The following is a 23,274-nucleotide window of genomic DNA, read 5'->3' on the forward strand; positions in this document are numbered from 1 at the left end:
CTAGTGGGAGTTGAGAAGGAATCAATTTAGGAAAATTGTCTCCTATTAGTGTTTTCTATTGAACACGGATATTAAGACTCCTTAGCAAACTGACCAGCTATAGAATTCAAAGAGCGGTGCTTTAGTAAAGTGTACCAGTCGTGGAATTCAAATCTCAAGTTATCATAAAAGATAACTTTTAGGGGCACCTGGGTGGCTCAGTGGGTTAAGCCTCTGGATTCGGTTCAGGTCATGATCTCAGGATCGTGGGATCGAGCTCGAGCTCCGCATCTGGCTCCCTGCTCGGTGGGGAGCCTGCTTCCCCCTCCCCCTCTGCCTGCCTCTCTGCCTGCTTGTGATCTCTGTCAAATAAATAAACAAAATCTTAAAAGAAATTTTTTTTAAAGGATACTTTTATTTCATATCTGAAAAATATAAAGAGGGCTAAAACTGTACAAGATTGGGTAGTGCTGGTTTTCTCAAGAGTACTGTGATAAAATGGCATAAACAAGGTATAAAATTAGGATGACAAGCTATTTATCACTTAAAACTCGGACCAAGATTCTATATTGAGGGACGCCTAGGTGGCTCAGTTGGTTAAGCGTCTGCCTTCGCCTCGGGTCATGATCCCAGCGTCCTGGGATCGAGTCCCACATCGGGCTCCTTGCTCAGCAGGGAGCCTGCTTCTCTCTCTGCCTCTGCCTGCCACTCTGTCTGCCTGTGCTCGCTCTCCCTCTCTCTCTCTGACTAATAAATAAATAAAATCTTTAAAAAAAAAAAAGATTCTATATTGAAAGTGCTTTCCAATCAAGTAATAAATAAGAAAAAAAGAAGACTCTTCACAAATGCCTCTAAACTAGCCTTGTTTTTTTAATCAACTCTATAATTCAAAGAAGTCATGATATAAGAAAACAACAAATCCAATACAATCTAAAGAGACTATTTCTATATAATGTGTTGATGAAATTATATTTTAAACATCCCAATATTGCCACCCCTTAGGAAACAGCTAATGAGTCAGGTTTGTATTTCTAGACCTCAGTAATCATCAAATAGAAGATAAGCATAAACACTACAAAAGAACACAGACAAAAGAAAAGAAATTAAAGGGAGTGAGGATTAAAAAAAAGGCCACCTAATTAACAGAAGAAAAAATACACCTTATAATGCCGTGTGCGATCAATGATTTTTTGAATTTGGGCAACTGGTCAATACATACCAAACACACAGTGAAAAATTTGACTAGCAAGTGGCCAGCTTGCAGAGTTTAGCAGCTGCTATAAAAGATTACACTATGAAACAATGTGCCTTGATTTTCTAGTATTTCCTATGGCTCTTAACTAGCAACTATGACAAACAATGCTGTCCTTCTGCCACTTGGTGGCAATATGCACACATTTACAATGTTATTCATTTCCTAGTTTAAACAATCAGTCTTTATTTTCAAAAGAATGATTCAAGAACTTTTTCCTCAAACCCTGAGATGAGGTCTGGAAAATACCTTACAGACTCAAAGAAGCCTTTTTAGTCAGCTCAATACACAAAATAGGTTAGGTTAGACAAAATCCAAACATCATTTACGTTATCTGACCTTTGCAGAATCATTATCCTTTGATAATTATTCAATCCAAAAGCACCAAAATAGAAACTTTTTTGCACACCAAAGTTACCTCAATTAACACGCATTCTCAGTATGACTTGAGGAGCATCACCTCATTGTCTACACGGTTTTACTGTCGCCTCAACAGTATCTCTACCACCTCCATTACTGCTTAAAGACTTCCGCTGACACAAAGTTGAACACTAATACGTCAACTGTAGTTTCCCCACCTTTAATGAAAATTTTCCTCTAGACAAAACCATCTTTTTAAAAGTCCATTTTTTTAAACCTAGAATAACCTTCTTTAATGAAAAAGTAAAACTAATCACTAACATCAGTGGGATAAAAAAAATAAAGATTCGTTATTAGGCAGCAAAGTTAATATCAAGGACAATTTAAAATTTGAGGATAAATTTTTCTGACCTAGTATTTCTAGCATCATTCTCTGGAGTTATTTTATATGCCAAGAAGACTGTGGTGATGTCCCCAGGTTACCTTGTGCTTAATGCCTTAGTAGCTTTTCAGAAAGGCCTGAATCTGGATCAACAAGAAAGGCGGCAGATCTTACTCTTTCCACCATGTACGCCACCAGTGAGTAAAGGGACAGACTTCATCCAGGAGACTGGAACCTCATGAGCAGTCCCTTACTGCTAATCCTTTTTAAAAACCAAGTAATTCTAATAGGTTTCCATCTTTGTATGTAAAATGAATCCATGTCTACTCTGAAATTTTAATAATTTAATAAAAAATTTCATTTAATAATTTAATAATACAAACATAAAAAATAAAGGAAAATAGTTACTCTGGCCTTTTCATTATTATGTCTTCAGTCTTTGGAAGCTAGAAGCTTAGCATCTCCTTTATCTCCTGTTTTAGACAGGCCAGACCATACCCAAATAAAGAGGAACTGAAAAAGAAGGCAATCACAACGAAGGGTAACCTTTAAATCACCTACTTGAAGAGCCACTACAGCTTTGTACTCACTTCTTTTCTTTTCTTTTTTAAAGATTTTATTTATTTGACAGAGAGAGAGAGAGAGAACATGTAGGCTGACTGGCAGGCAGATGGAGAGGGAGAGGGAGAAGGAGACTCTCCGCTGAGCAGGGAGCCTGATATGGAGCTAAATCCCAAGACCCCTAGGATCATGACCTGAGCTGAAGGCATTGGCTTAACCAACTGAGCCACCCAGGTGTCCCTCATTTATTTTCAATAGTAAATAACAAGCAGGAACCTTATTTGGACTTAGGCATAACTGTTTAAGTAGTTGTTCTTTTGTGCTTTCCCCACAGGGCCTCAGTTATCCAGTATTAAATGACATAACAACTTCCCAAATTCCCAGGAAAGATCCTTTTGCACAGTACCTGGCACCTAATTTGCTAACCAAAATAAAGAAAAAAATGAATGAATGAATGAATCCAGTTGTACCAAAATGCATCTTCAAAATCCCAGAGCAAGAACACCATCGCTGCAGTAAACACACATCTACTCCCATTTCCATCAGATGCAGCCCAGGCTCACTCAGCTGATGCTTTACCATCAGCTTCATGACCTAAGGCAAAGTTCACAAACTTTGTGGGTTTTTTTTTTTTTTTTAAGATTTTTTTATTTATTTGAGAGAGAGATCACATAGTAGGCAGAGAAGCAGGCAGAGAGAGAGGGGAAGCAGGCTCCCTGCTGAGCAGAGAGCCTGCTACGGGGGCTTGATCCCAGGACCCTGAAACCATGACCCGAGCCGAAGAAAGAGGCTTAACCCACTGAGCCACCCAGGTGCCCCAAACTTTGTGTTTTCAAGGCATCTTTACCTCCTCCATCTTCAAGCCTTACTCTGTGTGACCAACACTCAGATACACAATGAAAAGCTATGAAAATTTGGGCAATAAAAAGAATATGAAATTTGGAGTTACAGTCCCAGCAGTTCTAATCCTGGCTCCACCGACTCCTAAACTAAGAGGAACCTGGGGATATTTAAAGTTTCTGATCTTTAGTTTCCTCAGTAACAGAATGAGGATTGTAACATGCTGACTTTACAAGACTATTCTGAGGATTAAAATTTTAAAATATCTGTAAGGCATTTCCAGTCTGGTCCAAGTCAGGAACTGAATAAAAGGCAAGTGTTTCTTCTTCCGGTTTATTATGAGGTGCAAGGCTGGCCTACTGGACTCATCAAATACTGAGGGTGTTTACTTGTTCTGTTTCTCCAACAATCTGCTCTACACATGTACACACATTCAGTTTCATTATTAAAACAATAAAAAAAGAATATCCAGTATCGACTTCATAAAAAAAAAGGAGCCACTATCTTGACTTGACTCTGTCCCAAACTGTAGATACCAACCTCTTCCCATATTTAATTCTAAATCAGATTGCTAAGTTTTGTTAATAAATGAAGATAAAATAATCAGAAGTTTAGTGAGCTTCAATAGGAATAAGAACAAACACTTTGGCAGAATGAGTCCTAAATCTTGCTTGCATTTGCTCATCCTATTTGAGGATAAAGTTATTAATTAAACAGCTTCACCATGCATCTCAGCTTGGATTGAGAGGACTTTAAGAAAGAGACCTCTCAACTTTCTTCTAGCATAGATATTAATCGCAGTTATATTTCGCTCCTCTTATGCATTATGTTAAGTTTTCCTTTATCTCATAAACTCTAAAATACCAGTCATCTCTTTCAACCCAGCACTCAAGCCTGAATTTTCATTCCTTCTCACACTTCAGTTTGGGGACTTTCTGCACAATCCAAAAAAATCTTTCATCTTCCCCTGCAAGCAGCCTTCGTCCACGAAATAGTTAATGCAGTCTCAAAGAAGTCTCAAAGACAAGAAAATTCCAGCAACCAAATGAAAAAACAAATAGCTAAAGTCCATAATTATATACCCCAAATGCTGAAATTCATAAGATACTGCAGCAAATACTAAATATGAAGATCACTTTGTTATACTTTAATTCTGTGAATCCAACTTCCAGGTTAGTTCTGTAGTGTGTGAGGACAGACTGAGTACCAACTCAGTGTTGCCATTTTTCTTAACCTGAGTAAGCACAGGGTCAAAGTGGAGAGCTTTATAGTCACTTTATAATCACTCCATGGTTCAATTCAGGTATTTATTTTAGCCTTCTCCTTTTCAAAAGTACTTTGGGGGAGGGTCACATGTTTATAAAACTACATTTTCCACCAAAAGGAGAGCTATTTTTTGAATGAGCTAATGCACCACAGAAATACTTAAGGGAATATCATGTAGGCCGCCTCCCATCCCAGCAAACTATGGATTATTTCCTTTCATGACATCAGAGATCTAGCCAGATGATCTTTACTAAATATGCCACAGTTCACTTTGTTTCTCCCCTTCAATAGAGACAAAGCCCCTATTTTTCACTTTGTACTTGGAAACCAACCCAATAAAAGAAACCACCCTTTAACTTGTATATTAATACATCACTTGCAAAATCATGTGATAGCTACAATTAACTACCCATTAGAAAAACAATAATCTTACCTTTTTTCATTTCCATATGACTTCTGTGCAACTTTTGCATGAAGAATAAGTACTGTTTGATCCCCTCGCTCTTTTAAGTAATTTCGCATAGCTTCCCTAAAATAAAATATAAATATTACTATTACAGGGGTAAGATTTAGAATATTACTATGCTCTGTGATGAAAAGAATGATTAAATATATTTTTAAGTAAGCAAATATAAAAATGAAAACAAGCAGAACAAATCCAGTAACTAAATTTAAAGAATATTATACAATGGGACCATAAATACTGTTCATCTTCAACTCCATATTTTATCCTTTAAAAGAAGAAACTGTCAAAAAGAAGAGAAGAAGAAGAAGAAGAAGAAGAAGAAGAAAGAAGAAAGAAGAAAAAGAAGAAGAAGAAGAAGAAGAAGAAGAAGAAGAAGAAGAAGAAGAAGAAGAAGAAGTAGTAGTAGTAGTAGTAGTAGTAGTAGTAGTAGTAGTAGTAGTGGAAACTGTCCCTCATTCCTGGAATTTATGATATAACTGAATTAAATCACAATTACAACTTCTAAAGAATAACTAGAATCATTATATACATTGCTTACTTTACTTTCAACTGTCTGTAAAATGACATGCAACACTTTTATATTTAATAATCTAATTCCCACCATCACCAGTGCCATCTCCCCACCTACTAGGATCAGTACTTTGCAATGAATACAAGGCCATAACAAATCATTAGGTCACCCAAACTTATTACATGTACTATTATTATATGTTCTGAAAATTAACAGCCTTATATGAAGACTATGAAAAGGTTATCATGTGTACACAAACACACAATTACCCTGGAGGATGTTACCAAAGACATAACAAAATTTAATGAAGGTTAATTCAAATGAGTGAAAAACTAAATTTTGGGAAAAAATAATGTTAATTCTTTGAAATACAAACTGCCTATTATGCATAAGCTGCATAAAAACTCCACTGTCTGAAATATATTTATTCTCTCAATTATTTTGCTAAGCAATACAAGAGTATACAAGGTCTACACAGATCAAACAATTCTGAATCTGCAGAGTTCCAATTCTTTAGATGTTTTACGCATTATGAAATTAAAGCAAAAACAATCAACAAGCATTTTTAATGCATTAAATGCTGTTTTATTTATACTGTAAATATAAGACAAATGTATTAGGAGGACAGCTATGCAGTAACTACATTATTAAATGTAGGGAGTTCCAGACTTCTAGCATGTAGAAAGTGGCTTGGGACAAATCATTTCACCTCACCCAAGTCAAATAATAAGCAGACCCAACACAGAGTGGTTGTGGGGATTAAATGAGATAATCTAGATGGCAGCATGTGCGGTTACTTACTGAAAACCTGCTGGCTGTGAGGCAGGGCAAGTAACACTGAGATCCAATAGCTTGAGAATTAATCCCTACTGCTGACAAGGAGCTTAAAAGTCCAGTGAAGACAAGAGCTTGGAAAACAAATTGTAATAAAATACATGACTCAGTCGTAGGAACAAAAAGCACCACTAAGGGACTATTTGTGTCAAGGAGGGGAAGGGTGACAAAGAACTACAGTTAACTTTTGAATGATGTGAAAGGTGGGAGAGCCAGCATCCTGCACAGTCAGAAATGTGCATGTAATTTTTGACTTCCCCCAAACTTAACTATTAAGAGCCTACTTTGGACTAGAAGCCTTCCCAATACCATAGTCGATTAGCACATATTTTGTATATGTATTATATACTGGATTATTATAATACAGTAAACTAGAGAAAAGAAAATGTTATTAAAATCACAAGGAAAATCCTGTACTGTACTCCATTTATTGGAAAAAAAATCCACATATTAAGTGGAACCATGCAGTTCAAACCCATGTTGTTGTGCAAGGGTTAACTATATACGTTAGGAAAAATTTCTTGAGAGTTAAATTCAAAAGGAAGAGGAGCAGACACAGGAAGTGGGAAGAGGAAAGAAGAAGGGATTCCAGTATCTGGGAGTGGTACATATAAAAACACCAGAGACCCTGCACATTCCAGTACATGGAGATTTATGCTGAGGAATAAGGTAGACGCAACAACAAAACAGCAGCCAATACTTCTTGAATATTTACTACCTGCCAGAACTAAGCATCTGATGTGCACTGCTTCATTTAATCCTCATAAACCAGAAAGGTAAGAAGATTCTTAAAACCACTGTGAATGTCTTGCCCAGTGTGTTGCAGTTCATGGCAGTTGGGAACTGAAACAATTCTTTAAAATTCAAAAGTGTGCCATGCCAGTGAGGAAAGGGGACACAGTGGGTAGAGGCCAGGTGTGAAAGCCTTATCAAACCCCTTGAAAATGTGACATTTGTAAACTTACATACTAATTCCAAAAGTTTAAGTTAATTCAAATATCACTCTGTGATAGATGATAATAAAAGTGGTAAAATTTTTAAGAGACCTGGGGGGGGGCGGAATTAAATGTAAATAAATAAATAAATAAAATCCTTCTCTTTGAGAATTGGGAAAAGATCATCATTTAATTTTATCCAAACCTCCTTCTAGAAAAACACAGCGCTAAAGAATCTGGATTTTCAATCTAGACAAAAAAGCAATGAGAGATCTTTAGGTTTTTAAAACATTCAATTAATTTCCCTTTTAGTGGTGGAATAGAGAAAGGATTAGAAAGCACTGAGACAAAACAAACTTGAAAAAAAGGCTGACACACTGAAAAGGAGGTAATAGAAGATAGTAGGAGGGAAGATGGAAAAGACTTGCTAACTGTATCTTTTGTTCTGGGAGAAGTGGGTATAGATTAACAGATTCTGTTTGATAAATGGGAATTCTGAAGTGTCCCTGGCTCTAAGTGTTCAATAGGGTGTTGGAAATTCCCATCTGTAGTTCCCGAGACAAATCTGGGGAGCAAGAGTGGGGACTGCTGGTATGTAGTTCACACATGAAGCCACCACAGTGAATACAATCTCCCAGAAAGAAAGTACAGCGACAGGAGAGTCAAGAAGAAAATGTATAAAAGGAAACAGTGAAGAACCAGTAAAGGGTAGAAATGCTATGGAAGGGGACAACCTTGAAAGAGGGTAAGAATCAAAAGGTAAGATGCTGCAGAGGTCGAGGTTACTTTATTTTTAGCAAGAAGTCTAACAGATGCCAGCTAACAGGAAGCCTTAATTTGTAAAACGAAAAGTCACCGTAACATCTTAATGGTAAGAAGAGAGCCATAATTATCTGGCAACACCCTCAAAGAAATGGCACAAAGCAGCCAACTATGGACAAGTAAAATGACAGAAGATCAGCATCAAAGGACGGCCGTGGTGGAATCCATAAATGATGGTGCCAATTCCCACCAGCATCCAAAGCTGGGAATACAGACAGCATATTCTCAAAACTGCTGAGTACTGGATAAGAGGTACAGCCTGGAAAGGATAATGATGATAAAGTATTTGAGGTGTTGTCAGTAACTAATCATAGAGTTCAGCATGGAGAAGAAACCAAGATCAAAGTCAGAAGGCCAGTATCTTGACAAAACTGGAGGAGAAGTCCAGTTCTTGGCATAGAAACTTGAGAAGTTGCTATGTACTTGGAAAGAAAAATTTTAAGTAGAAATTTTAAGTATATTTCACTCCACTATAATCTATTTAAATCTATAATTTCTATTATATCATTCAGCAATTACTTGGCATGTTTGTCTTTCCGAACAGAACACAAATTCTCTAAGACACACTATTAGGCATATTTTAGAACTGGGAGAGAAGTTAAATACCCAGAATTCAAACTTAGGTAGTCCAATTCTCAAGGACAAAATTATACTGTCGGATACTTTGCAACAGTTGAAAGCACAGCTTTGCTGTGAAACATACACGCACAAAAGTCTGAGTCTTAAATCTTGTCCTTTACCAAGCCTGAGTTTCCTTGCCTGTAAAATAGATGTGTACATATATATTTAAACTAAGTTATTAGCCTGACTAACTTATATCAAGTGTCAGTAAACTCTTCTATTACTACTATTATCCTCTGAGAAGAGGGGAAGGAGTAGGAGGGCAAGGCGTGGCAGCACTTCCACTGAAGTTTGAGAGCAAACTTGAAAAGGGCCTGGAAGTAAATGATCAGGCAAGTCACCTGACCTACAAAGCACCCTGTCTGTGGACATGACAGGGAAACCTTACATTTACCCATCTTTTCCCCATTAAAGATTTACAGAGAACCTATATCCCAGCACTGGCCATCATGCTAGTTGCTCATACTGGAAGTAGCTGTGTATAATTACGATTGTTGACAAAAGATTTCAGGATCTCAAGTTGTTTATGTGAGTGAAAGATGACAGTTCCAGTTTTAATCTTCTCCCTTCATATTTATAACATGAATTCTTGAAAAAGCAACAAGAACCTTCAGATAACCATTAATAATAGATGTCTTGTGACTAATTTGCCAAATAGCTTCTTTCAGCAAGGAAAAAAAGCCCTCTGCTTCCTTAATAGAATATCAAACCCATTTTTCTGGTAATTAAAGCTTGATCCTTTCATCCAGCATTCTTAAGGAGTCATAACAAACAAAGCCGACATATTCCAAAGAAACACAATTAAATAATAAGGCCCACAGAATGCCAGTCCAGTCCATGTGCCTTTCATCCAAACAGAGTAGGGTTTCACCGACAGGAGGGGATTGCGGTTTCAGCACTGCTGACAACCTGGGCAAAACAATCCTTTGCTACAAGGAGACTCTTCTATGCACCGGAAGGAGTTCAGCAACATTTCTAGCTTCTACCCATCTGAAGCCAGCAGCACCCTTCCTCAAACTATGAAAACCAAAACTGTCTCCAGATACTGGCAAATGTGAGGGGGCTGCAAAGGGGAGGTCACCTGGGTTGAAAACCACTTGTTTAGAGAAAGTCAAAAGTATTCCAATAAAATGGCAAAATCATCTGCTGTCTTTTTAAAAAAGAATAAGGGAAATTTTATCATTGGAAAACATAGTCTAGGTATTGGAAGAATCTTACTAATAAAATTACTATTACTGTATTACTGAATTGTTAAAAAGAATGACAAAGTTAAAACTCATAATTTCTTGGAAGAGTCACTATTCTAATGAGTTTGAAGTATATTCTTTGTTAATTTCATTTAATGATTCCTTAGAACACAAAATATTCATTCTGAATAAAAACCAATTAAAAATTATTTGAAGAACACTGGGTAGAACTACTTTTCAAAGAGTCTGCTTACTCAAAACACAGAAGCTTCATGTTTAGAAAAGCTGAAAATTTTGTTTTTATCACTATCTTTACTAACATGAAATCATGGCAAGTGCCATGCTAGGTTAGTATGTTCAAACTGCTTGTCATTGTATTTGTCCCTTTTTGGTTGTGTTTTCCTTTATAAATTTGAAACTTTTTTTTTTTATAAAGTTGTGTTTTGTTTTTGTTTTTGGTTTTTTTTGGACAGAGAGAGAGAACACAAGTAGGCAGAGAGGCAGGCAGAGAGAGAGGAGGAAGCAGAATCCCTGCTGAGCAGAGAGTACGATGTGGGGCTCGATCCCAGGACCCTGCGATCATGACCTGAGCCCAAGGCAGAAACTTAACCCACTGAGCCACCCAGGTGCCCCAAATTTGAAACTTTTTATACTGCAAACAAAATTCATTTTTAAAAAATGTCCTTATGGTGCTAATTCCCATTCTTCTATAAAAGCCTCTTACTCTACACTCATTGACCTCCATGTTTGCGCCAAGGGACTAATATGTAATTTACACTGTGTGTGTCTGTGTGTGCGTGTTGGTGGGATGGACATATGAATTGGGAGCAATCACAGCTACAGCCCCAACTACTCTAGGAGGGAAGTGACCCACAAGGTAGGGAAATCTAGTCATCTTACCAACAGGCTCAGTCCCCATATTTCTCAAATTAGATATCTGTCACTTCTAAAATCCAAATAATAGAAGTTCCAACATGAACTACCTTATAGAAAAGAAACCCCTTAATACAAGAACCACAAACATTTTAGAGAGCTGAAAAGCACACTTTGGGAAACACTACTATAGACCAAGGTTTAGAAAACCATGCCAGCAGCCTGTTTCCATAATCCCTAGGAACTAAAAATGCCTTTTATATTTTTAAAGGATTGTGAAAAAGAAAAGGAGACTAATATCATATGGACCTCAGATCCTAAAATACATGCACTACCTGGCTCTTTACAGAAAGCATTTGCTGACCCCTGCATAGGCAATAAAAACAAAAAGATAATTTTAAAAGAAAAGTTGTAAAACAGAATGAATAATGACATTCTGATTTGTTTAACCAATTAAGTATATCACATGGTTGACATTTAATACAATTATTTTAAAAAACTCTTCCTTGAAACTGGACTTGGAGATACTTGATAGCCTGGAATCCTCAACTGGACTCCTCTCACCTCTCCTCTGGACTGTGGCCAGGAGGTGACCAGACTCATGCCTCCAGCCCCCAGGCCCCAACCCCCACTCATGGAGCTGCCCCATTTCTGTCAGATTCCCCAGGTAGTCCTTCACATCATCACAATCACCACTTTTCAAAGCGAGCTCCACAACAGTTACAATTTGCAATGGAGAGTGCTCTACTCAAAGAAGTTTTAGAGCAACTTGTTCACATAAAGTTAAAACCAATTCTTTCACTGCAGGCTATATTAAGTCTTAAACAAATCTTCAAGAGAGGGTACCTGTAATATAGTACTGATCCAACTATCAAACCAGACAAGATCTCTCGTTTTTCCCTCAAGTGCCAGTTTTGAAAATGACTATCTAGGGATAGGGCTAACAGTCTGTTCTCATAATACTAAGGAAACATTAAGGATGTTACATTAGGTTTCTGTTATCTATTGGTGACCAAGGCCAAACAACAGTATAGGTCATGTTCATAGGAGAACGCTGGCAAATCTCATTCCATTCCATCCTGTAATAAAAAGAAAATGAACAATCCATACGTAATTCTATGAAATTCTATGAAAGTTCATACAGAGATAAACTGCTTTAAGTCCTGTCTCACAGCTATGAGACAAATCCTTTCATAAACTCTTGTTGTTTTTATTCCCCCTCCCAAATAGACAAAGCTATTACATTTTAAGGACTGGGTCATCATCACTAATAGAATACTTCTGTGTCCTATTATTTTAAAGTGTCTGTTTATTTAAGTTTATTTTGGAAACACTACTTAAGGCTTTTCCCGTGTAGAGAAAAATCAGACTTGAGGATTTGGATAACATGTAACAGTAGGGCGTACTGAAATTCAAAGGTAGGTCATCATCTTAGTTCTCAGATATCTAGGCCTGGCTGATCTAAACTTGGATCCTCAAATCCTAAGGACCACGTGGACCCTTCCTATTCCAGCTCATTTTCTTTTCCCCCCAAGATGCCCTACAAACACATGACTGGCCTAAGTAAAGTTGGATACTAGTTGCAATCACTTTTATATGAATTATTTACCACTTATAAACTAATTATCTGACTCAAAACTATATATTGCAAAGGTCACACATTACTATCAATGTATATTTAACTTTATGGTTTTATTTTACTATAAACCTGTATCTGTTTCATTTTGACTTAGTTTATATGGTGTTTGCTACTCATGACTGTCTTATGAAAAAGTAAAAGGAAAATCCATAACTGGATTAAAACATGAATATTGTATTCTGTAATATAAAATGTAAAGTAACCTCTGATTTCTGGAAAAGAACCAAAGCAGACATTATTCGGAGCTAAGTCAATAAAACAGAATGGATGATTCTCTTGTCACAAACTGAAGAGGACGGATCATAAAGAGTCATAGCAAATAGTGACTTTAGCTATAAGCCAGGGCAGACAAGGAGAATACATTGCTTTAAGAGTTTCTCATTAGGCACTGGTGAACTGCTTCTCAAAACTGCATGCTATGGACAAGAAAGAAGACATTCACAAAGAAGAAAATAGGGGCTCACTCAAAGACAAAAGAATCCCAAAATTAATACACAAGTATTCACAAAATATATATAACCTGTGTTGAAGTAAACAACACATACGGAGGTTAAATCTTAACTGTGCTCTTAAGTTATGCCTTATTCTGAGACAACCCGAAAATAAGCCAAGGAAGAGCCTGGCAACTATGTTTTTCTATAGTTTGACCAGGAGAGTATTGGAGGTATGTTTAAGTACAGTGAGAAGAGAGGTATTGTAGTGAGAGCAAGGAGGATTGGGCCTCAGAAAAAAAGAACCTTATGAAGGAAACCCCAAGAGTATATGAATTCAAGCAAATGCATGAGTTAGTGGATACCAATCTGCAGTATCGCAGAGGGGAAGAAAGTTAAGAGTACATGCCTTTGAAGGTTGTCTTTAACTTAAGCACGTTTAAAATTCCAGCTCTAACCTTCTGATTATTGACAACACGGTAAAGTCTCTTGGTACAATGGCATCTTAAGTTGAATAACATCTATGTTTTCTAAAAGCACATGTTACAGGGCCACTCCAAGTCAAAATGGCAGAGCTCAGACACTCTCACATAAGGCACGGGCACGCTCACTGTAATCTATTCAGCATTCCTGGAGAATGACACCTAGTTGCACTGCAACTAGTATTTTCACTGATGACCCCAGGTTCTAAATGACAAAATGAGAAGCCTCCACAATAAAAGAACAACTGTTTCTATACATCAATATAAGGTCTGGTTATTCTGTTTTGTGTTTGAATCCACAGTCAGTTATACCCGTGAGCCTCATGAAGGGGATTATTTAAAAGAGAGTAGGATGCCCTTGTAAGTTAGCACTCAACTGCTTCTATATATGTGTTTCTGAAAGAATGTCATATTCAAAAGAAAAAAAAGTGAACTGATAATAATGCTGAGTAGTACATGGTTAATTATCCTTATCAAAAATTTACATTTTGTGTAGGTAGAACTATGTTCTAAGCACTACCCAAAACACTGTCCTTTAAATAAAAAGATAATTTTTAAATATTGCTTGATGTGAAAGATGAGGGTAAGGACAGAATAGGGGAGTTCTAAAGATTTATTTTTTTAAGGGACCCTCTCTGAATTAGTTCCATACCTACCCACATCACAATTAAAAGAGATGTAAAATTCCTTTAAAAACATTTAAAAATTTTTTTATTTGAGAGAGAGCAGGAGAGAGAAAGAATGAGGCAGGGGAGGGGTAGAGGGAGAGGAAAAAGCAAGCTCCCCACTGAGCATGGAACCTGACTCAGGGCTCCATCCCAGGATCCTAGGACCATGACCTGAGCAGAAGGCAGATGCTTAAACCAACTGAGGCACCCAGGTGCCCCTAAAAACATTTTTAATAGAATAAAGGACACTAAAGTTTTCCTAACAGAGAAAACTCTTTAAAGGAAAAATGGGAAAATATGATTAAAAGGAACCAGAGGAAACCTATATTTGCTATACTACCAAAAGGGAAAACTTCCTGCTTCATTTTTAACTTTGGGCTTAAAATTAAATTATTACAGAATTGGACATTGATTTTACATTCCAATTTTCTGTTTGATACAAAATGTTTTACTAAATTTGCTTTATATTAGCTTGGATAATAAAGAATAAGGGGGGCCTGGGTGGCTCAGTCAGTTAAACGTCTGACTCTTGATTTCAGCTCAGGTCATGATCTCAGATTGAGCCCTGTGTTGGGCTCTGTGCTGGCCATTCAGCCTGCTTAAGATTCTCCCTCTCCTTGGGGCACCTGGGTGGCTCAGTGGGTTGTTAAAGCCTCTGCCTTCGGTTCAGGTAATGATACCAGGGTCCTGGGATCGAGCCCCACATCGGGCTCTCTGCTCAGCGGGGAGCCTGCTTCCCCCTCTCTCTCTGCCTGCCACTCTGCCTACTTGTGATCTCTGTCTGTCAAATAAATTAATTAATTAATTTTAAAAAAAGATTCTCCCTCTCCCTGTGCCCTCTGCCCCTCTTTCTCCCTTTCTAAAAAATAAAAATAATTTTTTAAAAAGATAATAAAGGATTACAATCTGTAAGTTCATTCTCTTTTCTTAAAAAAGATTTAAAAAGAAAAGCTTAACTGAATTCTCCCCCTAGAAGATACACTAATTCCTTTTAAGGCATTTTTAAAGGACAAAGCTAATAAAATCTTTTACAACTTTACTGAAATTTAATTGAAACAAAAAACGTGTTCATTTTCAAGTGTATAGTTGGATAAGTTTTGGCATATGGATAAACCATCAACCACAATCCAGATGAAGATAATCATCATTCCCAAGTTTCTCTTCTGCCTCTTTGTAATCCCTCCTCTTACCCCTGCCTGTCCCCAGGAAACCATTGGTCTGGCTTTCCCATTATAGATTAGTTTCCATTTCCTAGAATTTTATACAAGTGGAATCATATAGTAAATATCCATTTTTTTCTGACTTCTTTTGAAAACTGACCATAATTAGAAGATTTATCTATATTGTTGCATATACCAACAGTTCATTCCTTTTACTGCTGAACAGAAATCCATTGTAGTATATGCCACAATTTGTTGATCCACTCACTTACTAGTGGATGTTTGGATTATGCCTGTTTGGCTATTGTAACCAACAATATCATAAACATCTGTGTTCAAGTCTTTGTATTCACATTATGTCTTCATTTTTCCTGACTAAATATGTAAAAATGGAATGGCTGGGCCATTCAGTAGGAATATACTTAACTTTTTAAGAAAGTGTCAGGTTATTTTCCAAAGTTGTTGTACTACTTTACATACCCACCACCAGGGTATAAGAGCGTTAGCTGTTCTAACACATATCTCTTCATAGTCTTTTAAGGTTTTATTTTTTGGTTTTTTTTAAAGACTTTATTTAGTTATTTATTTGACAGAGAGGGGGAGAGACTACAAGCAGGGGGAGCAGCAGAAAAAGGGAGAAGCAGGCTCCCACTGAGCAGAGAGGTCGATGTGAGGCTCAATCCCAGGACCCTGGGATCATGACCTGAGCCAAAGGCAGACACTTAACCCACTGAGCCAGCCAGGTGCCCTGCCCTTTCATTGTGGTCTTATTCTGCATTTCTTCAGTTGTTATTTGCCATATATATACACTGTCTGGAGTATCTGCTCAAATCATCTTCCCATTTAAAAAAGAGGTTATTTCCTTATTATTGACTTCTTGGAGTTCTTTTCATAATCTGGGTACAAATGCTTTATTCTTAATTTGGATGAAGTAAAATTTATCCATTTCTTTCTTTCAGAGATAGTGCTTTTGGTGTTATATCTAAGAAATCTTTGTCTAACCCAACATCACAAAGATATTCTCCTATATTTTCTTCTAAAAGCTGTATAATTTGAAGTTTTATATTTAGGTATAATTTTAGCTAATTTTTATATATGGTTCTAGACACGGATCATAGTTAGTTTCTGTTTGTGTGTATGTAAATGGTAGGGATGTATGGATATCCAATTGTTCCAGAATCCTTTGTTAAAAACCCTTCAACTAAATTGCTTTTGCACTTTGACTGAAGACTATATATCACAAGAACTGCTTCTAGCTACAACCTGTTACAGTGATCTACCTTGGCTATCTTTCTATCAATACCATCCTTGATCACTATATATAGCTTTCTACTAAGTTTTGAAAATAAGTAGTCTAAGTTCTTACTGATCTTTTTCAAGGTTGTTTTGGGTAGTCTGGTTGTTTGCATTTACATATAAATTTTAGAAACAGCTTGTCAACTGCTACAAAAAGTCCACTGGGATTTGGCTGGTATTATGTTGAATCCATAAGAAGTGGGAAGAAGTGACATCTTACCAATATTGAGTATTCTGTTCCCAGAACATTTATTTAGGACTTCAAGTTCTCTCAACAACATTTTAAGGTTTAAAGTATATAGTTTTTGTATGTCTTATGTCAGATTTTCCCATAAAAATTACATATTTTTGATGCTATTAAATATAGCATTTTTATTAATTTCTAATTTTCCATTGTTCATATTAAAAATACAATTCATTTTTATATGTTGATCTACCTTGGTAAAACTCACCTATTAGTTTTAGCAGCTTTTTAAAATAGATTCCATAGGATTTTCCATATAGATGATCATGATGTCTGCAAATAAAGACAGTTTTACTTCTTTCTTTCCAATTTGGATGCCTTTCTTCTCTTTCCTGGACTTACTGTACTAACTAGAACCTCATTTACAATGTTAAATGGAAGTGGTAAAAAGAGACAACCTTACATTGTTCCTGATCTTGAGGGAAAACATTCAGTCTTTCACAATTAAGTATCGTGTTAAATTTATTTTTTTCATAGGTATACATTTTCAGAATGAGGAAATACTTCTATTCCTACTTTGATGAGAATTTTGATCACGAATGAATGTCAAACGTTTTTCCAAACGTCCTAAGATGACCGTATGATTTTTCTTTTTGTTCCATTTATATACAGAATTACACTGATTTCCATTTCTAAGATAAAGCCATATTGTCATTTTCATTGTAAATATAAGACTTTTAGCATCTGTGTTCATAAGCGATACTGGTTTATAGTTTTATTTTCTCAAAATGTCTCTGCCCTGCTTTTAACAGGACAACTCTGTCCTCACAGAATGAACTGAAAAGAATATCCTGCTCTCCAATTTCCTGGAAGAGTATATAAAGAACTGGCATGATTTATTTCTCAAATGTCTGGTAGAATTCAAAAGTAAATTCATCTGAGCCTATAGTTTTCTTTGTGGGAAGGTTTGTAATTACAAATTTGATTTCTTTAGTTAATAGAGCTATTTAGGTTATCTGTTTCTTCTTGAGTAAACTTCAGTAGTTTGCTAGTTTCAAGGAATTTGTGCATTTCTTTAAAAGTTGTTGAATTTATTGGCAGAAACTTATTTATAATATTTGTTATCTCCTTTCTAGATTTTTATGTCTAAAAAGGTCTTTATTCTGTCTTACCTGGGGCTAAAATTCTAGGTTGCTGCATTTTTTTCCCCTCTGAGTACTTTAAAGCTCTTGCTTCATTGTCCTCTCCCTAGCAAGGGAGAAATTCCTTTATATGTATCTTTTTTCTCTGTTGTTTTTAACATTTTCTTTATCACTAACTTTAAGCAATTTGATTACAATATGTTCCAGTGTAGTTTTTTCACTTGGGTTTACTGAATTCTCAGAACTATGGTTTTAACAGTTTTCACCAAATTAAGGAAAATTTCAGCTGTTATTTCTTCATCTCTCCTTTTAGTCATACCTCCCCCTTTGCTGACTCCAATTACTTGGATGTTAGCCACTTGAAGATAAACCACGGCTCACTTACGATGTTATTTTACCCCCAGACCTTTTCTTTATGTTCACTTTGGCTAGTTTCTATTGGTATGTCTTCAAGTTCATTAGTTTTTCTTTCAGCAACATGTACCTGTAATAATCCCCATCAAGTATTATTTCATCTTATTTAATTTTCATCTCTAGAAATCTGATTTAGATACCTTTTTAATCTTCCATATCCTCTATTTAACTTGTTCAATCTTTCTTCTAGCTCAGAGATCACAATACAATTTATAAACCAAATCTGATGCACCCCTCTTTGTGACAGAAAACTGTACTCCAGTGTACACACATGTCCATTGGTTTACATGTGGTCTATGGCTGCTTTCTTACAAGAGTAGAGTAGTTACAGCAGAGGCTACATGGACCACAAAAAAAAAAAAAAACAAAACCAACAACAACAACAGGCAAACTCCTGATGTTAGCATACTGAACATACAGAAGACAAATATAATAACTGTTATAATGTCTTTGATTCCCATCATGTATGTCACTCCTGGCTTGGTTTTAATTGAGTTTTCTCCTCATATAGATATTTTCCTACTTTTTGTATGACTGGTATATTTTGATTAGATGTCAAGACTCAATAAATCTTACTTCTGAGTATTTGATATTTTTCTATTCTTAGAAATATTATTGAGCTTTATTCTGGTATACATTCAAGTTACTTGGAAAAAATCCGATCCTTTCAATCTTGTTTTTAAGGTTTCTTGGGTAAAATGCTCTGGTGAGCAGCATTTAATGTTGGCCAAATTTTGCACCACTACTGAAGGGAAACTCTTCTGTGTAGTAGTACTCTAGTAGATGCATCATGAAGTGTAATATTTTTCCACTTTAGCTGCTGGGAAAAGGCAGTTTGTAGTATGAGCTTCAGGAATTTTTTCCTCTAACTCTTCAACTTGATTTTTTTTAAAAAGATTTTATTTATTTATTATACAGACAGAAATCACGGGTAGGCAGAGGGGCAGGCAGAGAGAGAGGAAGGCAGAGAGAGAGAGAAGCAGGCTCCCTGCTGAGCAGAGAGCCCGATGCCGGGCTTGATCCCAGGACCCTGGGATCATGACCTGGGCCGAAAGCACGGCTCTAACCCACACTAAGCCACCCAGGTGCCCCTTCAACTTGATTTTTATCTTCCAGCCTTAGGCAGTTTCCCAAAACACATGTGCTGATCAATACTCAGCTGAAGACGAGAGGGGACCTTCTGCAGATCTCTGGATCTCTTTCCTCTCCAGCTCTCTGCCCTGGGAACTCTAGCTACCTTGAACCCCACGACACCTAGCTCCATCTCTTCACCTCAAGGTGCTTAACCAGGCTCCACTTGGATTCCTCCTCCCTATGTAATGTTCTAGAAACTCTCTAGGTACGAGGCTGGAGCAACTGTGGAGCTCACCTCACTTGTTTCCTGTCTCTCAAGGATCACTGTCCTTTCTTGCCTGCCATCTAGGATTTTGAAAATCATTGTTTTTTTATTTTGTGCAGGTCTTTAGCAGTTTCAGTTTGGAAAGTAATTCCAGTCCCTGTTGTTCCATCTTAGCCAAAAGCAGATGACTTAAAAGCTTACTAAAATTTTCCAAACAGGGAAAATTACTTAAAAATCATGATAAAGTAGACAGGACCTAATTATATTACTATATATACTTGAAGAAAGGAAAGGACAATCTCCTTATGATATTTATTATCATCACTCTGTTTGCTATTTTTACAGAGGTGTCCGTTAAAAGCAAGTGATTTATTCACCAAAAGATATTTTATGGTTAGGAGTCATTCCGAAACCAATCTATTTCTACTAGTAATAAAATAAAAATATCTACTATTAAATTGTAACTATCAAAACATCTGCACATGTGAATTAAGTAATTCTGCTTAGAATTTCTTCAAGATATATACAGACATGTATTTAACGTCTCTAGAAATTCTTTAAAATTTAAGTAATTTCAGACTTATAGGAAAAGTGGCAAAAATAGTACAAAGAATTCCTAGTCCCCTTTCCTCCATACTCGCTGAACATCAATATTTTACCATATTTATGGTTTTTTTTTTTAAGGTTTTATTTATTTGACAGAGAGAGACACAGTGAGAGAGGGAACACAAGCAGGAGGAGTGAGAGAGGGAGAAGCAGGCTTTCCACTGAGCAGGGAGCCTGATGCGGGGCTCGATCCCAGCACTCTGGGATCATGACCTGAGCTGAAGGCAGACGCTTAAGGACTGGGCCACCCAGGCGCCCCCATATTTATGTTTTTAAGCCATTAAGAACTCATTGTAGACATAAAGCTCTTATACCCAGAATACTTCAGTGTTAATTTCCTAAAATGAAAGACACGCTTTAAATAAGCATAATGCAATTATCACTGATACAAATACTTGTGTATATGGATTTTATTCAAATGTTGCCAACTGTCCCACAAATGTCCTTTATGTACGGAACAGAAGGCAGTGTTGAGAAACTAATGCTCTCAGAACAAATAAGGACAGCCACCGGTTTTTGTAAATTAAGTTGAGCTGGAATACAATCATACCATTCACTTATGTATTGATTATCTATGGCTGATTTGGGGATATAAAAACTGAGATGAGAAGTCACAACAGCCTCAGTATGGACTAAAAAGTCTAATATGTTTATTATCTGGCCCATTACGGAAAATATTTGCTAACTCCAGCTTTAAAAAAAAAGAAAAATACTTCTTCCTGACCCAGAATTCAATTGAATTTAGTTGTCTTGTCTTTTTGGTCTTCATTAATCTGCTATTCCTCAGTCTTTGTTTTTTATGATCTTGGTAAGTCTGAAGAGTAAATGTTATTTATTTTATGGAATGTCCCTCATTTGTGCCTGTCTGTGGCATTTTCTTATGCTTAGACTGAGCTTATGCATTTCTGGCTGGAACATCACAAAAGTGACACTGTGTCATCCTCCTCAGGATGCACATGATGTTTACTTGTCCATTACTAGTGATGTTAATTTAGATCACTTCATTAAGGTAGTGTCTGTTAAGTTTCTTCACGGTTATGTTACTATTGTTTACTTTATAATTAATACATACTTTGTGAGGATATGTGTAGAGTCTAAGTGAATATTTGCTTCTCACCAGACTTTAGACCAATAGTTTAAGCATTCACTAACGATTTTTGCCTGAAACAATTATCACTGTAGTGGTTGCCAAAGTATGATTTCCTAGTTCCATCATTCCCTCTACATTTATTAGGTGGAATTCTGCTATAAGAGAAAGAGTTCCTCTCCTCCACTATAGAATCATTTCTTTAACTCAGTGTAGACTTTTAAACTGTATTTTATTCTATGGGTTCTTATCTATTACTATCATTATTTATTTTGAAGACTGAAGTAGCCATGATTTGACTAAAGGGAACTTCTTCAAACTGGTTCCCTTTCTGTGTCCTTTTGGCATGTCCCTATCATTCTTTGTGTGCAACAGCTTTTTAATAATAACGATAATGTGGACACAACCCAGTGGTCATCAATGTAAAATATTAAATAAGGAGTAGTGTGAAGGCAATGAAAAACTATGGAAACATGAAAGATAACAAAGTAGAAGATGTAGAGTAAGTGGAGTTAAAAGGTCCAGAACAATGGTAGAGCATGATGCCAGACTTAAAAAAAAAAAAAAAGATAAAACAGATAAGCATATGCTTATATTCGCATGCAATTTTCTAGAAAGACAGTAAGAATGCAGGATTAACATTAAATCTACGATGTAACTGTGCAACTAAGTGTTCTACTTTTTATTTTACAACTGCTAATTGTTGAAAAATTTAAAAATCATTTCAAGACTAATACTTTATATCTAACATTTGGAATTAAAATGTATATTGTAAAATTAATTTACATTATTAGAACACAATGTAATATTTATAGTCTCCTTAAAAGTGAGTAAAATCATATTTTCTTTAAAATTCTTTTCTAGGGGCGCCTGGGTGGCTCAGTGGGTTAAGCCGCTGCCTTCGGCTCAGGTCATGATCTCGGAGTCCTGGGATCGAGCCCCGCATCGGGCTCTCTGCTCAGCAGGGAGCCTGCTTCCTCCTCTCTCTCTGCCTGCCTCTCTGCCTGCTTGTGATCTATCAAATAAATAAATAAAATCTTTAAAAAAAAATAAAAAAAAAAATTCTTTTCTAAAGCATTTATGAAATATCTTTCAGGTGCCACCTATAATCAATAAATTGTGACTGGCTAAATGCAGCTAGACCGGCTAGATATAAGAAGCTATCTTTATATTGTCATCCTTGTTATGTTAACTATATAATACTCAAGATTAATTCTTGAAAGGTTTCACTTTCCCCTTTGAACTATATATATCCTATCATCCTCTTTTTAGTGGGGCAAGGGAGGGAGGATGTGGAGAAGGATGGGAATAAGCTTATGATCTAGATACCACTATTTGAATAACTTCTTTTCAAAAGCACCTAATACAGTTTTTAAGATAATAGAACCTGCTATTTTCATGAAAGGTTTGGGTGAAAAACTAATATAATGCTTACCTAGTGAGTCGTTTAGGTGGAGGCCGCTCACCAAATTTTCTGGAAAAAATAAGAAAAAAAATAAATACATAGGCTGTATGACACAGTCCACAGTAAGCTTTTTAGGCACCATTTCAAATTCCTTTATGAAATCCTATATTTCACTCCACTAAAGAACAGCATAAAGGAAAATCCTCTAATAACCATCCATGCCCAGAAAAAAAAAATTCCTTTAAAAATGGTTCCTAAACAAAAATGCACCCTAAATAGGTCTTACACACCCACTCTGAGCATGTAGCATAATGATAAGATGAGGGTGACAGGTACCTCCTAGAGATACCTTGCAAAAAAACAAACAAAACCCAACAATGACAACAACTAATCAAAAACCCCCAGTCTCACACAACCTGCAACACTCAGAAAAATTCTCAAACCCCAAGAGGTGGTATAGAGGTCAGTTTGCCAGGCACTTTGCTGTACATTCTTTACACCTTACCCTCTTTAATCATTATAGTACAATTTT

General features: G+C 36.4%; 1 protein-coding gene across 5 annotated transcripts in view; it reads right to left on the minus strand.

The window, feature by feature from the left end:
• The window catches only part of RBPJ (recombination signal binding protein for immunoglobulin kappa J region), a 213,822-nt gene that overhangs the window by 17,388 nt on the left and 173,160 nt on the right, over positions 1 to 23,274 (minus strand). For 4 of the 5 annotated variants that reach the window (XM_032853771.1, XM_032853803.1, XM_032853779.1 and 1 more), the window contains 2 exons: positions 22,773 to 22,811; positions 5,074 to 5,169 (listed from right to left, as the gene is read on the minus strand). In XM_032853771.1, the coding sequence (XP_032709662.1) occupies positions 5,074 to 5,162 (89 nt within the window). In that variant the 5' untranslated portion in view covers positions 5,163 to 5,169; positions 22,773 to 22,811. Of the gene's footprint in view, positions 1 to 5,073; positions 5,170 to 17,017; positions 17,083 to 22,772; positions 22,812 to 23,274 lie in introns of those variants that run through there. The other variant, XM_032853795.1, reaches the window with a different exon arrangement.

This window comes from Lontra canadensis, unplaced genomic scaffold (genome assembly GCF_010015895.1).
Source record: "Lontra canadensis isolate GAN:19392208 unplaced genomic scaffold, GSC_riverotter_1.0 scaffold1, whole genome shotgun sequence".
Taxonomy (NCBI): Eukaryota; Metazoa; Chordata; class Mammalia; order Carnivora; family Mustelidae; genus Lontra; species Lontra canadensis.